The 15,162-nt window shown below is 40.3% G+C and overlaps 1 protein-coding gene across 2 annotated transcripts; it reads right to left on the bottom strand.

Annotated features, from left to right (window-relative positions):
• Positions 1-10,663: 10,663 nt before the first annotated feature.
• On the bottom strand, positions 10,664-15,124 carry LOC308073739 (GTPase IMAP family member 4-like). Of its 2 annotated transcripts, XM_080412843.1 has the most exons (5): positions 14,582-15,124; positions 14,423-14,488; positions 14,275-14,322; positions 13,474-13,551; positions 10,664-12,016 (listed from the first exon to the last, which is right to left on the bottom strand). In XM_080412843.1, the coding sequence occupies exons 1-5, from the start codon at positions 14,802-14,804 to the stop codon at positions 10,782-10,784; spliced, it is 1,650 nt and encodes a 549-aa protein (XP_080268969.1). In that variant the 5' UTR covers positions 14,805-15,124; the 3' UTR covers positions 10,664-10,781. The 2 variants fall into 2 exon arrangements, with proteins under 2 accessions (XP_080268969.1, XP_080268970.1); XM_080412844.1 differs by lacking the exons at positions 14,275-14,322; positions 14,423-14,488; positions 14,582-15,124 and adding an exon at positions 14,072-14,137.
• Between the last annotated feature and the right edge of the window lie 38 nt (positions 15,125-15,162).

Raw genomic sequence — 15,162 nt, 5'->3', positions numbered from 1 at the left:
AACGTCCTCTTGGGCAGGGGGGGGCTACTGAGCAATTCTGTCTGTTAATAAAATTATTAAAAAAAAAAAAAAAAAGGGAAAAATTCTGCATAAAAAGAAGCATCTAAGAAATATACAAAATCGAAAAAAAAACACTTTGAACATTTTTGAACAATTCCACCAAGTGTTTGAGGTGCCTGTTTCACCCACTTCCGGGGGGCGGAGCCAAAATCCGAGCCCGAAGTATTTGTTCGTAGACCCCCACTTAGGGGGGGGTAGAAAAAGTTTCAGAGCGATTCGGGCACTTTTCATTTAACATTGGGTTTGCCATCATTAATGTTTGTGACATCAGAAACATTTCCATTCTGAGATCGCCTGTTCAGACACGCCCATTCTGGAAATCCATGAAATGAGAAGGAATGACTGAATAAAAAAAAAAAAAGCTTGACGACTATATCGAACGCTTCCCGACGCCAAGTTGGCCCAAAGTCGGTCTGGTGGAGAGTTGGCTTTAAAGGTGTTATGACATTAAAAAAAAGGCTAATCAGGCTAATCTAATTAGCTAATATCTTGATGACGTAACATTGGGAATGGCATAAGACAATGAAATTAATTTATTGCATTTTGTCTTATCTGATATTGATTTCTGTACTGTATATTCTCTGTCTGTCTGTTGGTCGGTCTCCCTTCGCTCTCACCAGCTTCCTTGCACTAAACCAGGAAGTGACTTTACATTAAATTGTCTTTTGTTTGTAAATCTGTGTATATACAATATATATGTGCCCTCAAATCCCTTAGTTACAGCAACATTGTTCATGTGAAGTAGTTTGTTTGTGGTTATTTATTGAAATGACAAAAGACGTGGTCATTTTGCGCCCTGGGTCTCCGAGCCTGTCAGCATGAAGTTATGGCCGGGTTCAGAGCCTCTCAAAGCAGGGACACATGACATTGCTACCTGTATAGTTCATACTGTTTGGTCGTATAGTGCGTACCAAAAAATCCTGAAGGGGGCGTCAACAAGTGTAATTTGGTAACACAGACATCTTGGTGGGGTATAAACAGGTTGACTTAACATTGACCCCCACCAGTATGTCTGCAGCTACTATGCCACGCCCCCTGTGGTGACGACACGTTGGCAAGCACTATAGCAGTCAGTAATGTGAGGCTTTGCATAAACTCTTGGAGTCTAAATAACACTATAGACACAGACACAGAAGAGATGAGGTGTGGCTACAGTTATGCTGGATGTTTCAGGCACTGTGATCAGGTGAGATCGGTCTGTGTGTGTGAACAACATGACAATGTTCTAGAACCAATCAGTTGTTACTAAACTCACTTGGACACTCTTTACCTCCGTCATTCACTCACTCACTACTACTACTATATTTGTGATAGATTCACAAATATTTTAATGACTGACATCATAGCAGACCACAGTCACTGTAGGAAGATAATTTCAATCTTTGTCATTTTCATTTATTTTCTATATATCATTATTGTTTTACATAGATTTCACTATGATATCCTTTGCCTTAGCATTTTTTTTTAAATACAATACTGTATCATAAAATAAGTTGATGCTGCTCAGTCTATCGCTGTGTCGTGAAAACATTAGATAATAATAACGGTGGCCACGGGCCCACAGCGTCATGCCAGCCCTCGTCACAACATCTTTGTCACCAAACCAACAACGCTTGTGGAGAAACCCTGGTGTCAAAACACAACAATAACCTTCATAACAGCAGAACAGAGGGAATTATTAAAGGACATAATATATAAAGATACTTACTCTACATATATCACACCACACTAGAAGGATGTAATCATATTATCTGCGTCGTCTCACTCCTTCCCTGTCCGTCAAGATGGAGTCATACACCGCTCACTTCCCATATGAGCCGTGTTTCAAAATGGAGGCTGTAGAGTTTCAGTACATAGAGAGAGAGACAGGAAGGAAGTGTGGGCGGGGGTAATGACCACAAAGCAGAAGTTACATATCGTTGTTGTCAGGCAGAAACCTTATCTTCACATTCCATAATTGTATGTTGTTTCCCCCTCTCATAAATTAATGATATTTTTGATACTTTGCTAAACATTGGTGACAATATCTACAAGCTCACATTAGGCCTGTCACAATTATTACGTAATCGTCTAAACACAATAATTACATTATTTTGCATAATCGTCACAGTGATTTCCATGTTAAAAAAAAAATAAAGAAGAAAAGCAGATATACAAGCTCAGATCTAAGCTAGTAGATCGGCTATTTCCACATTTATTATTACATTTTACAAGTATAAAGTAATTAAATATGTCAGTAATGTATTTGTATATTTAAGTTACTAGAGGTACAGGGCCCTCTCAGGGGCGGATTAACCCTTCGTGGTGCCCGGTGCTTGGACCGGGTTCTGTGCCCCCGGGAGCAAACGGGGGGGGGGGGGGGGGGGTTGCAGCGCGGACCCGGTTCGGTGCCCCCGGGAGCGTTTTGTCACCCGGGGGGGGGGGGGGGGGGGTTTGGCCGTTTATTTTATTTTTCCCACGCCGTCTGGTTCCCCCCCCTAAGGTTGGTGCCCCGTTGGATAAGCCACCACTGGGCCCTCTTATAACCATATATGGAGATCTCTGTATCTGTCAGTCCATGTCCATATATGGAGATACCTGAAGTCATCAGTATATGCCCATATATTGGAATGCCCACATATGGTCATATTGGTCAGATCAGCGGTTCTGGACAACTGGATATCCAAACTACTGTACGGCGGGCACCGCACTCCTTAGTCCTTGCCACTGCACACACAGAGTCTGAATTTCAATCATAAATAAATACATTAATTAATTTATTGAAATTAACACCCAGAAAATAGCCAAAACTGAGCACATTTCGATCTATAAGGCCAAATCTAATTTGAAAAAAAAAATATTAAGAGGATATGAAAGCCAATTAATTTTTTTATACTATTGGAATCTTACACACCTGCTCCCAATAAATTACATCACCACAGCGCAAAAGTAGGTCAAATCAATCAATCTCTCTCTCTGGGAGCGACAAGGAGAAACAGTGAATGTAGGTTTTCATAGACATGGTCGCTTTTTTCTCTCACATAATCTGGCAACACCGACAGCCCTCGCTGCGGTGTTGTTGTCACTTCTTCTCTGCAACATGGCTACTCCCAGTCGGCCAAAGAACTGAACATGTTCGGTCGGCTCTGGGTCGGCCGAAAAGGTCCCGACGGACCACCCGACAGACCCCTAACTGACTTGACGACTATATCGAACGCTTCCCGACGCCAAGTTGGCCCAAAGTCGGTCTGGTGGAGAGTTGGCTTTAAAGGTGTTATGACATAAAAAAAAAGGCTAATCAGGCTAATCTAATTATATCTTGATGACGTAACATTGGGAATGGCATAAGACAATGAAATTAATTTATTGCATTTTGTCTTATCTGATATTGATTTCTGTACTGTATATTCTCTGTCTGTCTGTTGGTCGGTCTCCCTTCGCTCTCACCAGCTTCCTTGCACTAAACCAGGAAGTGAATTTACATTAAATTGTCTTTTGTTTGTAAGTCTGTGTATATACAATATATATGTCCCCTCAAATCCCTTAGTTACAGCAACATTGTTCATGTGAAGTAGTTTGTTTGTGGTTATTTATTGAAATGACAAAAGACGTGGTCATTTTGCGCCCTGGGTCTCCGAGCCTGTCAGCATGAAGTTATGGCCGGGTTCAGAGCCTCTCAAAGCAGGGACACATGACATTGCTACCTGTATAGTTCATACTGTTGGGTCGTATAGTGCGTACCAAAAAATCCTGAAGGGGGCGTCAACAAGTGTAATTTGGTAACACAGACATCTTGGTGGGGTATAAACAGGTTGACTTAACATTGACCCCCACCAGTATGTCTGCAGCTACTATGCCACGCCCCCTGTGGTGACGACACGTTGGCAAGCACTATAGCAGTCAGTAATGTGAGGCTTTGCATAAACTCTTGGAGTCTAAATAACACTATAGACACAGACACAGAAGAGATGAGGTGTGGCTACAGTTATGCTGGATGTTTCAGGCACTGTGATCAGGTGAGATCGGTCTGTGTGTGTGTGACAGTGAGTGACTTGTTGTGACCGTGTCACCGTGCAAAGAAAGATGGCTGCGTACAGTGGTGAAACATTTTACAGTACAGTGGCGTACAAGAACATTTTCCTCCCTCATTCTTTACCTCTACACCTTAGTACACCTTAACCTCTTTGTCAAACGGATCTACAAGCTCACAACGGGTCCCATTGAGCTTGTAGGCTAGATCTGTTAATATAGCAGAATGTTTGCCTATTACGACATGGCCAGAACAGTGGTTCAGTGAGCTCAGCTCACTGATATAAATTAATGTTTGTTATGACAACAAAGTATTGAACCTAAACCATCGCACATTAAACCATTAAGACCTGAGGACAACTCTACAAATGCCTTCTAATCTAAATCAGTAGTTCTCAAACCTTTTCGTGCCAAGGACCCCCAAAATGAAACATATTTGGCCGCGGACCATCCATTTGAAACTATTTTGTGCCAGGGACCCCCAGAACAGAAGATTTGTGTTAATTTTTTTTTTCAAAAATGTTCAAAAATAGCAGATGTACACAGTGCTGCACAAAGTGAGCTTGTATATCTGCTATTTTTGAGAACCACTGTTCTAATCCTATGAGTTTTCTGAAACATTTATGTTGCTATACTGTATATATATAGCTAACATCTGAAATGACACTTGCTTTCCCGGTTTTAATGGGTTAAGACGAGTTATAAGTTATAATATATATAGGGAGTTGTGTTAAAAAGTGTAAAGCACAACTTATATATTGTTGCTGTCGGATGGAAACCTTGTGTTATTTAAAAAAAACATTTTAAAATAGTGAAAATAGCAGATCTACAAGCTTGTAGATCTGCTATTTTCACTGCTTTTGCATGACATCATTATATGATTAAGTGGGGCGTTAACAACAACAACAAAAAACATAACAAGTTGAAACATGGAGATATGAGAGGTTTCTGCCTGACAGCAATTTTAATACAAAACTAGGGCATTAATGACTTGTGATTTTTGCAAGTCGACTTGCTGGCAGTTTGACAAGGGGGAGGGGGGTTGCAAAAATGACTTACCTGCAGGAGTCATCACCATGCCAGCTTGTGACGGACATTTTGAATAATGTAAAGAGAAAAGAGAAAAAGTGTAAATGCACATCAAACAAAAAAAACTTATATTTTGTATATTACAATGGTTGAAATTTCAGTTCCTTAGTTTATTTATTTTTGTCAGTTCTCTGTTTGCTGGAAATGTCTAGTCAAATGTGTCTTTCCCAGTTCTCTTTCTTCACCATCACGTGCAGTTCTTGCTGATGTGACAAATACTTACAGAAGAATAATGATGAGAGAGCTCTATACCCCAGCACAGTTACCAACGTCTGGACAGATGCCAAGACATGGAGAGGAATCATCTCTATGAGGCCCAACCTATATTCTTCCAGCAATAGGCAGCCATCAGTGGTGTAAAGTAACTAAGTACATTTACTCAAGTACTGTACTTAAGGCAAATGTTGTACTTTTACTCCACTACAATTATTTGACACCTTTAGTTACTAGTTACTTTGCAGATATAAATCATTATATCATAAAACATACATTAACTACTTTAACCCTATTTTATACCTAGTCTATTTGAAAATAGCTCACAACGAGCTCTACAAGCTCAGAACGCGTCGCAATGCGACGCATTGTGAGCTTGTAGATCTGCTATTTTCAAACATTTTATTACTTTTACTTTTGGTACTTTAAGTATATTTTGATGCCAATACTGTTGTACTTTTACTCAAGTAACATTTTGAAAACAGGCCTGTATTTTGTGGTATTGCTACTTTTACTTAAGTAAAACATATGAGTACTTTTTCCACCACAGGTCCCAAGGTTTAAATCCCAGCCATAAGAAACACTTCCACAACTGCTGAACCTGCCCAGCAGAGGGCACCTAAACATCCTCTCCATGCACCATGAGGGGTGTTTGTTTATATTTGTCTGGGAAAACATATAGTTGAGTGTTTGTAAATTCCTTTATAATGAATAGTAATCAGAGGTGGACGAAGTACTCAACCCCAGTAATTGAGTAAGAGTACAGATACTCCTGGTCAAATTTACTTCACTACAAGTAAAAGTAGCTCATGAAGTCAAAATGTTACTCAAGTAAGAGTAATTGCTTTTAAATATACTTAAGTATTCAAAAGTACATGCTTTTAAAAATACTTAAAGTACAAGTCCTCGACTACCTCGAGCACTGTCCCGTCGGCAGTGGCAATAATGTCCTCTGTGTTAAATACAGATTTTTTTCTTGGCATAGAGCTTGAGGCAGATCTTCCTGCACTCCATTTCTACTGCCAGTAGTAGTTCCCTTACATTCTCTGCTGTGTCTGAGACTCGGGTAATGTCATCTGCATAGTCCATGTCAGTAATCATGATGGGAGTTAGTAGCTTAGTCTTCCTCGGGACCAGCGTGAACCCCAGTGCCTCAAAAGATTATTATTTTCTCATGAGGAAATAACAGGAGTCACACATGAGTGACACATAGCTGACAAAGCTGTGACACATAGCTGACAAAGCTGCTCTCAGATCACATTCATTATATTCCAGTTCTTAATGTACTTTGGTGATAAGAAAATCTATTTGGTACACATTCTCAGATCCAAGGCCATCAACTGTGACGTTTTTTCAAGATACAATAATATTCAGCTACAAAGATTAGGACATGGAGCTAACTTTAAATTGAGGCCATCTGTTCCAAAAGAAATGAACAAAAAATGTAATTAATAGCGGAACTGTCATAAAGAGCATTTTAATTACAGTGATTACACATATTTTTTCACCAGATCATAAGTAACATCTGGTGATATGACACAATACCTTACATGCTCATTCTGTATGCACAGAGTTGACATAGAAACAGAACAGTCTCCCTGTTCAGTGTATGTTTGTGCAGAGACCTGCAGACATTGGTGCCCTGTGGGTGCCGGGGAGCCCAAGCACCCACGGAGAAAGCCGAGCACCCACAGGAAATCTGTCGGTCGGATGACTATTGTGTGATGCTTTGTGCACAGGATGCATGATGTACCCGCTCTGATACCGTGTGTTATTGTGAACAGATTTCTGTCATTCAAACTCTCTCCCTGTAATCTGCAAAGTCCTTATGCCAGTTATGGTTTCATTATCAGCCAATAATCAAATTGCATGACTTGAAATGTAGTAAAAAAGGTCCTTTTGCACATCTACTGGGACAGGTGCGTAGGAGCAGGCAGCCAGTGCATGAGACAGGAAAGAATGGTGATCGTGCACACTGTCTTCATTTAGAGCAAAAAAAGTATTTTATTGCGAGTACAATGTTTCCAACTGACTTTCATCAGGTATTTCTGATTAAGGGGTTAAAACTTGGTTGATGTGTGTGACTTGTTGTTGAGTACCCTACCCACCCAACATAAATCGGCATCCATGCCTGCAGAGATGGTGGTTGCAGAGAGGCAGGTGTTGTTTGCAAGGCATGTGGTTCTTTGTGACCACATCCTCTGCTCTCATGAGAGGAAAGGATGTGGTCACAAAGAAGAAGCTGTTATCTGCATTTTCATATATACCCACACGCACAACCGTTAACTACACCTTGTCAAAACAAGATGACGGCGACATGCACAGCGGCAAACTTCACCCTGTCAAAACAAGATGGCACAGAGACAAGTCGACTTGCTTGGTCTCCACACAAACAAGCTCTGATTTCCTATACTAACACATCTAGTCAAAATTCATGCCAGATCCTGGGTCTAGGTGAGACATGACCTTTGACACGATCTAAATGTCTCAATAGAAGAGCGGCAAAATACAACCACTCCAATTATATAAGTTATATTGTATTGACATTCTCTACCATACAGATTGGGCAAAATTACATTTCATTAATTCAAAAAAAGTTGCATAGTGCCTCTTTAAGTAGATCTCATGTCATTATTATTATTATTATATTTTTTTACAGTACATGCTTTACAAGTAAAAGTATTGTTTACATCAATGAATTGCTGTAATGTTTTCACAATGAATTTATGGGACCTTATAACTCTGGTTAAACCACCTGCACTGCATGCACTGATGTGCTTGTTTGTAAAATCACTACATTATACAAAGCCTGCAGAAACACCTATAAAAACATAGAAATTACTGAGAAACAGTGGTGGAAAGTAACTAAGTATATTTACTTAAGTACTGTACTTAAGTACAATTTTGAGGTATTTGTACTTTACTTGAGTATTTCCAATTTCCAATACTTTTACTTCTACTCCACTACATCTCAGAGGCAAAAATTGTACTTTTACTCCACTACAATTACTTGAAAACTTTAGTTACTAGTTACTTTTCAGATATAAATTATGATATTACGAAACATACATTAACCACTTTAACCCTATTTTATGCCTAGGCTATTTGAAAATAGCAGATCTACAAGCTCACAACGCGTCGCTTTGCGACGCGTTGTGAGCTTGTAGATCGGCTATTTTCAAACATTTTTGTACTTTTACTTTTGGTACTTTAAGTACATTTTGATGCCAATACTTCTGTACTTTTACTCAAGTAAATTTAGAATTCCGGACTTTTACTTGTAACAGAGTACTTCTACAGTGCAGTATTGATACTTTTACATAAGTAAAACATTTGAGTACTTTTTCCACCACTGCTGAGAAACCAGAACTAAATACTTTTACTCCTATAAACACCCATACAAGATGTACTGTAACAAAGCGGTGAGCGGAGAGGGGGAAGCCTGCAGAAACATGGATAGTGTGAGAGCAAGTGTGGCCTTCCCTAAAATGAAAAAAGAAACAGCCAACCTAAAAGTACTCAGTACTTTACCGCCTTCCTATAGATGTACTCGAGTAAAAGTAAAATATTTGTCTTGGAAATGTACTCAAGTAAGAGTAATAAATAAGTATCAAAAAAATCTAATACTCAAGTAAAGTACAGATCCTCAGAATATGTACTTAAGTACAGTACTCAAGTACATTTACTCTGTTACTGTCCACCACTGAGTAATCGTGTACAATAACTCATGGGCCTTAGTCAGCATGTGTTTGAGTTCATTGAGTTACTAATCACTGATTGGGATTATGGTATGCCTCACCTGATTAACCCTTTGAGGCCGAGAACGCATCAGTGTATCATTTTTAAATTTCTTTGGCTATTCAAAAATAGCAGATCTACAAGCTCGTAGCGTGGCACCGAGTGCCGCACTATGAGCTTGTAGATCTGCTATTTATTTATTTTTATCGTGGAAATTTGTGCAAATCTTTGAATATTTATATATATTTTTTAAAGCGAAAATGTTTAACTCAAATCCTTACTTCAGGGGGATTCTACAAATGTCTTCTAAATCCTAACAGTTTGTTTTTTACTTATGTTGCTATAATATCAGTGGTTCTCAAACTTCTTCATGTCAAGGACCCCCACAATGACCCCCAACATGAGTGACACAGACATCTTACCCACTTGAGTACTAATATACTTCACCATACGATGACTAGTGGAAATAGCACATATGAGCGCACAACGTGATGCATTGTGAGCTTGGAGATCTGGTATATGTGCTTATTTTTCCATCCAGACCAAACATAGCAGATCTACAAGCTCACAACGTGTGGCGCGTTGTGAGCTTAAAGATCTGCTATTTTCAGTGTGTGACACCACCAAGCAACTAAGCATAAATCAAGCCCAGCTCCTCTAACCCCAACCTGAATCTTTACCTATTGTAAAATTAGAAGAAAAAAAGCATTTTAACCATAAAACGGCATATTCTACTATAGATGTGGGGACAGTTGGCCCTCACAAGTATAGTTACACACACACACACACACACACACACACACACACACACACACACACACACACACACACACACACACACACACACACACACACACACACACACACACCTTGTTTTCCAGTGACAGAAAGTAAAAAGTCTGCATCACGATAATGAATAATGCAACAACAATGACACAAGCATTTCTTTCCTCTTTTGTATTAAAAATAATAATACACCTCTAGTGTCACCATACATGTCATAATGCAGTTTGTCAAACTGATATACTGTGTACTGCATATATTTGATGTAAGAAAAAAAGAGAGAAATAGAGAGAAATATCATACATCATCTAATACAAAAACAAACAAAGTCAAGTCAAAAATATTTCTCTGCTGAGCCAACTGTCCTGGTAGAGAGACATACAGTGATCCCACTGGCCTAGTGACTTTTTTTTTTTTTTTTACAGATTATGTACAAATATATGTTCAATCAATAAATCAATCAATCTTGTATTTACTGAACTACTGTAGCACTCTACAGATCATTTCTGAACCTACTGCTACTGTATGAAGTAATGGTTCTCGATGTCTGTTACCATGAATTGTAGGTGGATGTATTCAGAATCAGAATCAGAATCAGTTTTATTGTCACATCACAGGTTTACAAGGTAAAAAAGTGGGTGAAATTCTTTTTTGTACATCGTTCCCATCGCAACGTTAGTTTCCATAGAAAGAAGAGGGGGGGGGGGGAGAAGAAGAGGGTGGGGGGCAGGTGGGAAGGAGATCAAAATATGACCTAGTATTAGGTCAACGGTAACACAGTTTCTCATTTTGAAGATTGTTCCCTTCCAGACGGACATAATCTGACTGTTCTGGACAGCAGATATAAAACAACTCACAGGCTTGAGCTCTCACATATTATTAGCTCTAATTCATTTATGTGCAGTAAGTAAGTTCAGGTACACCTCCTCCAACACCGACATGTCTTTGTTTCTCTCCTTTAACTCTTCTCTCAGTCCTGTCATCTCTCTGTTCTTCTCCTCCAGTCGTCTGTTAAACTCTGTCTGCATCTTTGTCTTTGAGATCATGATGTTCCTCTGGATCTCAGGCAGGAGAACCTTCATCATGTTTCTCTCAGCTTCCTCTCTGGCCTCTCCCTGGTAGATCTCTCTCATCTCCTCTATGTCCTGTCTGTGTCTCTCCTCCCTCTCTCTCCTCTCATTGTCTCTCTTCGCTCTAGACCTCTCCAGCTTCCTCTCCATCTCCTCCCTTCTCTCGGTTTCCCTCTTCAGCTCTCGTTCCAGCTCCCTTTTCTTCTCTTCATCCCTCTCCTCCCTCACCTGCCTCTCCAGTTCACTCGTTCGGTGGTCGATCTTCCTGATGTCTCCCTCGTGCTCTTGGATGGATCCCTCTATCTTCGTCAGAGAGTCCTTGAGCTCCTTCTCAAACTTCTCCCTCATCTCCTGCTCCTCCACGCGCCTCCTCTCCTCCATGTCCCTCTGAATCTTCGTCTCCATCTCTCTGACCTGGGCCTCTGCTTCCTGGTAGGTCTCAGTGCTGTAGAAGCTCTCTGTGTCTCCTGCCACCATGCTCTCTATCTTCTCCAGCAGCTGTGAAACCTGACCATCATGGCTGTTGTCCTTAACGTCCAGGATGTGGCATCTGTTCCCACATTTTTCTACAAGCTGCTGAAGTTCCTGACACCCTGCTTGGAGGAACTCCTGAACACTCTGCTCTCTCTCACCGTCCTCATGGATGACCACGACCACGCCGTGTCCCCAGCAGCTCTCTCCAAACACCTCCTGCATCTTCTCCATCATCCCTCTGGCCTCTCCTCCGGAGGAGGAGGACTCCGCCGGTAGGACCAGGAGGAAGGCATGGGGACCCGGGGCAGACAGACTGACACAGAGCCCCGCATCCTGCCTCGTCTCCTCCGGAGAGCGTCCAGAGAAGAATGGAGCGTCCACCAGCACCAGCCGTCTCCCACAGACCTCCCCCTCTCTCCTCCTGCTCCTCTGGCTCAGTTCAGAGGAGCTGGCCTCAGCAGCAAACTCCTCCCTGCCCAGGATGGTGTTTCCTGCTGCGCTCCGCCCTGCTGCGCTCCTCCCCAGCAGCACCAGTCTCAGCTCAGACACAGTGGGTGAGTCCATACTGCTGTCTGCTGCCACTGAAACACAACACAACGGAAAGAGTTACAAAACTCAACCACAGACCTGAGGTCCTTGGGGGGGTTCCAGGGGGTCCCCAATATATTGACTACCAAGGATGTAATATTACGTCATCATGGTGTTTTTAGTGATTACGCTAGAGGGCGCTCTTCGCCAAGCTATGAATGATACATTGACTTCGAGAGAAGCATCCACGTGGAAATGACATCATCTAAAACATTGTCACCCGTCCGCTACAATGTTATCAGATTCATAAAAAATACTTTTATCTCTGATTTATTTTCCCAGATGGCGGTTTGGTGAAACTAGCTGAATTCAACTTCCAGTAACTAAAGAACGGACGATCGCAGTTACAATGTTTTATTTCGTCACATCGTTTGTTTACATCCGGGTTGAAAAGACATAATTCTGTGGATCGTCAAAAAATACTCAAAATAAGGTAAAACCGCTGGCAGTGACGGATTAATTAATTAATTAATACCTGGCAATGAATGTGTTAATATAACACCAAAATATGTTTAACCACTTTAACTCTAATGGCTATTTGAAACTAGCCAATCTAGAACAGCTCTTTTCTGAAATAAAAAATTAAAAGATTACAACATAAATCTCGAATTGGGATCCCTAGCGAAAAATCTTTTCAGGTGGTGGGGGGGGGGGGGGGGGGGGGGCAAATACAGTACAGTTTGAGAACCACTGCTACACAATACTCAACTACTATGCAAATATACACCGATACAATATCACAGGTGATTTAAGAGCCCCAGATACATTTTTATATTCCAGTGAAAATACCATGCAGTGAGAGTCATTTAGTCAGTCTGTGTTTGCATAGTGTGAGAGGGTCATAACTGATGTCCAGTTGTGGGACGTCCCGATCATCTTCTAATATCATCTGTAATATCACTTTTATAGTTTAGCATCAGCATCTTGTTATATGCGTTCCCACAGTGTTGCATAATGTAAATATGTGCACTGTTAGGATGGAGAGATGGGAATCATGGTCTGTAAACGTCTGACAGACTGAGGACAATCTCCCATTGCTAATTAGAGTTCACATTAGGGAGGTGACAGGATCAGTTTCCAAAGCAGAAAGCAGAAGGTGTAGGGTTGTTAGCAGCCGTTCTCACTGTTCTAGCAACTACCTTGCATTCAGAAGTCCCCATGTGTATCCGTAGGCAAAGATCTGCTTGCAAATAGCCTATAAATCGTATATGTTGGTTTTAAAATATTTGAGGATAAAACACTATCAAATCCAGGACTTATTTCAGTGTGGTTCTCTCACAAACAAACAAACAAAAAGGTGAATATGTTTGAGGCAATCATAAGTAAGTAAAATATTTGACACAAAGTACCATATCCAACAGCCCAGTTTTTGTTAGATATTTAAATATTTCCAAGTATTAGTTAATTTAATTCATTGGTAAATGAGTGGTGAGAGGCAGTATAGACTCACTATCTGGAGCGCGTTCTTTACTCCGTCTCCTCTTCCTCACTGGTAGAGTGGAGTCTTCATCTGTTGTCTCTCCACCCACTGCAACACAACACAACACAACACAACACAACACAACACAACACAACACAACACAACACAACAGAACACAGCACAACACAACACAACACAACACATCACATCACAACACAACACAACACAACACAACACAACACAACACAACACAACACAACACAACACAACACAACACAACACAACATAACATAACACAGCACAACACAACACAACACAACGCATCACAACACAACACAACACAACACAACACAACACAACACAACAAAACGCATCACAACACGACACGACACGACAAAACGCATCACAACACAACACAACACAACACAACACAACACAACACAACACAACAAACTAAGGCAAGGTAAAGAGAGTAATTACTATGTAGCCAACTCTCTTTACCTTGCCTTAGTTTACTAAGTTCCTATAAAAACTGGTCAAACATTGGCCAAGTTGTCAAATAATATAAGAAAGAGGCAAAAAGTCTCATAATGATGGCACAGTGTTTGAGAGAGTAACATGGACTCACTTAGTGGAGGAAGCCATTTCATACTGTCTCTCCTCCTCAGTGGAAGAACGAAGTCTGTGTTCTGCTTATCCTCTGTAGCACAACATAAACAATGGATGTGTTGACAACAATACAGAGAAAGAAGAGAGTTACTGGACTGTTAGAAGACGTTGGATTAACTTTACAGTAGTGTGTAGCGTTATAAAGAAATGTTGACGACTAACCTCCTGGAAGAAAGTCGAAGCTCCATCTTCTGATTGGTAGTTTGTGGTCTGCTGTAGAGATATATCTACTATCTGAAATACAAGACAACTATTAATCAACATACTAATGTCTACAACACAGACAAATAATGTGTTTCAGTTTACTGACCTGTGTTTTGGTCTGATGCAGACCTCTGTTTCTCTAATTCAGTCTTCAGAACACAGATCTGCTGAGCTGCAATGGCAGGATGAAGATAATTATGTTTTGATGAACCATTGACAGATCAATCATCTGTAGAGACAATGTTTTATTAATGCAAATTCTCACCAAGCTGTGTGTTGTCCTTGATGACATCATCCCATTCCTTCTTCCTCATCCTCAGCTCTTCATCTTTCTGCTTTAGTAGTTTAGCACTTTCCTTAAGTTTTAGGTATTTTTCTGTCAGTAGTTTATTACTTTCCTGTAGTTTTTGCTCTTTTTCTGTCAGTAATTTATTACTTTCCTGCAGTTTTTGCTCTTTTTCTGTCAGTAGTTTATTACTTTCTTGCATTTTTTGCTCTTTTTCTGTCAGTAGTTTATTACTTTCTTGCAGTTTTTGCTCTTTTTCTGTCAGTAGTTTATCACTTTCCTTATGTTTCTTGTCTTTTTCTGTCAGTAGTTTATTACTTTCTTGCAGTGTTTGCTCTTTTTCTGTCAGTAGTTTATTACTTTCTTGCAGTTTTTGGTCTTTTTCTGTCAGTAGTTTATTACTTTCCTGCAGTTTTTGCTCTTTTTCTGTCAGTAGTTTATTACTTTCCTGCAGTTTTTGCTCTTTTTCTGTCAGTAGTTTATTACTTTCTTGCAGTTTTTGCTCTTTTTCTGTCAGTAGTTTATCACTTTCCTTATGTTTCTGGTATTTTTCTGTCAGT

The sequence above is a fragment of the Gymnoscopelus braueri genome, assembly GCF_963280865.1.
Source record: "Gymnoscopelus braueri genome assembly, chromosome: 18".
NCBI lineage: Eukaryota > Metazoa > Chordata > Actinopteri > Myctophiformes > Myctophidae > Gymnoscopelus > Gymnoscopelus braueri.
This window is presented reverse-complemented; position numbering and strand designations above follow the sequence as displayed.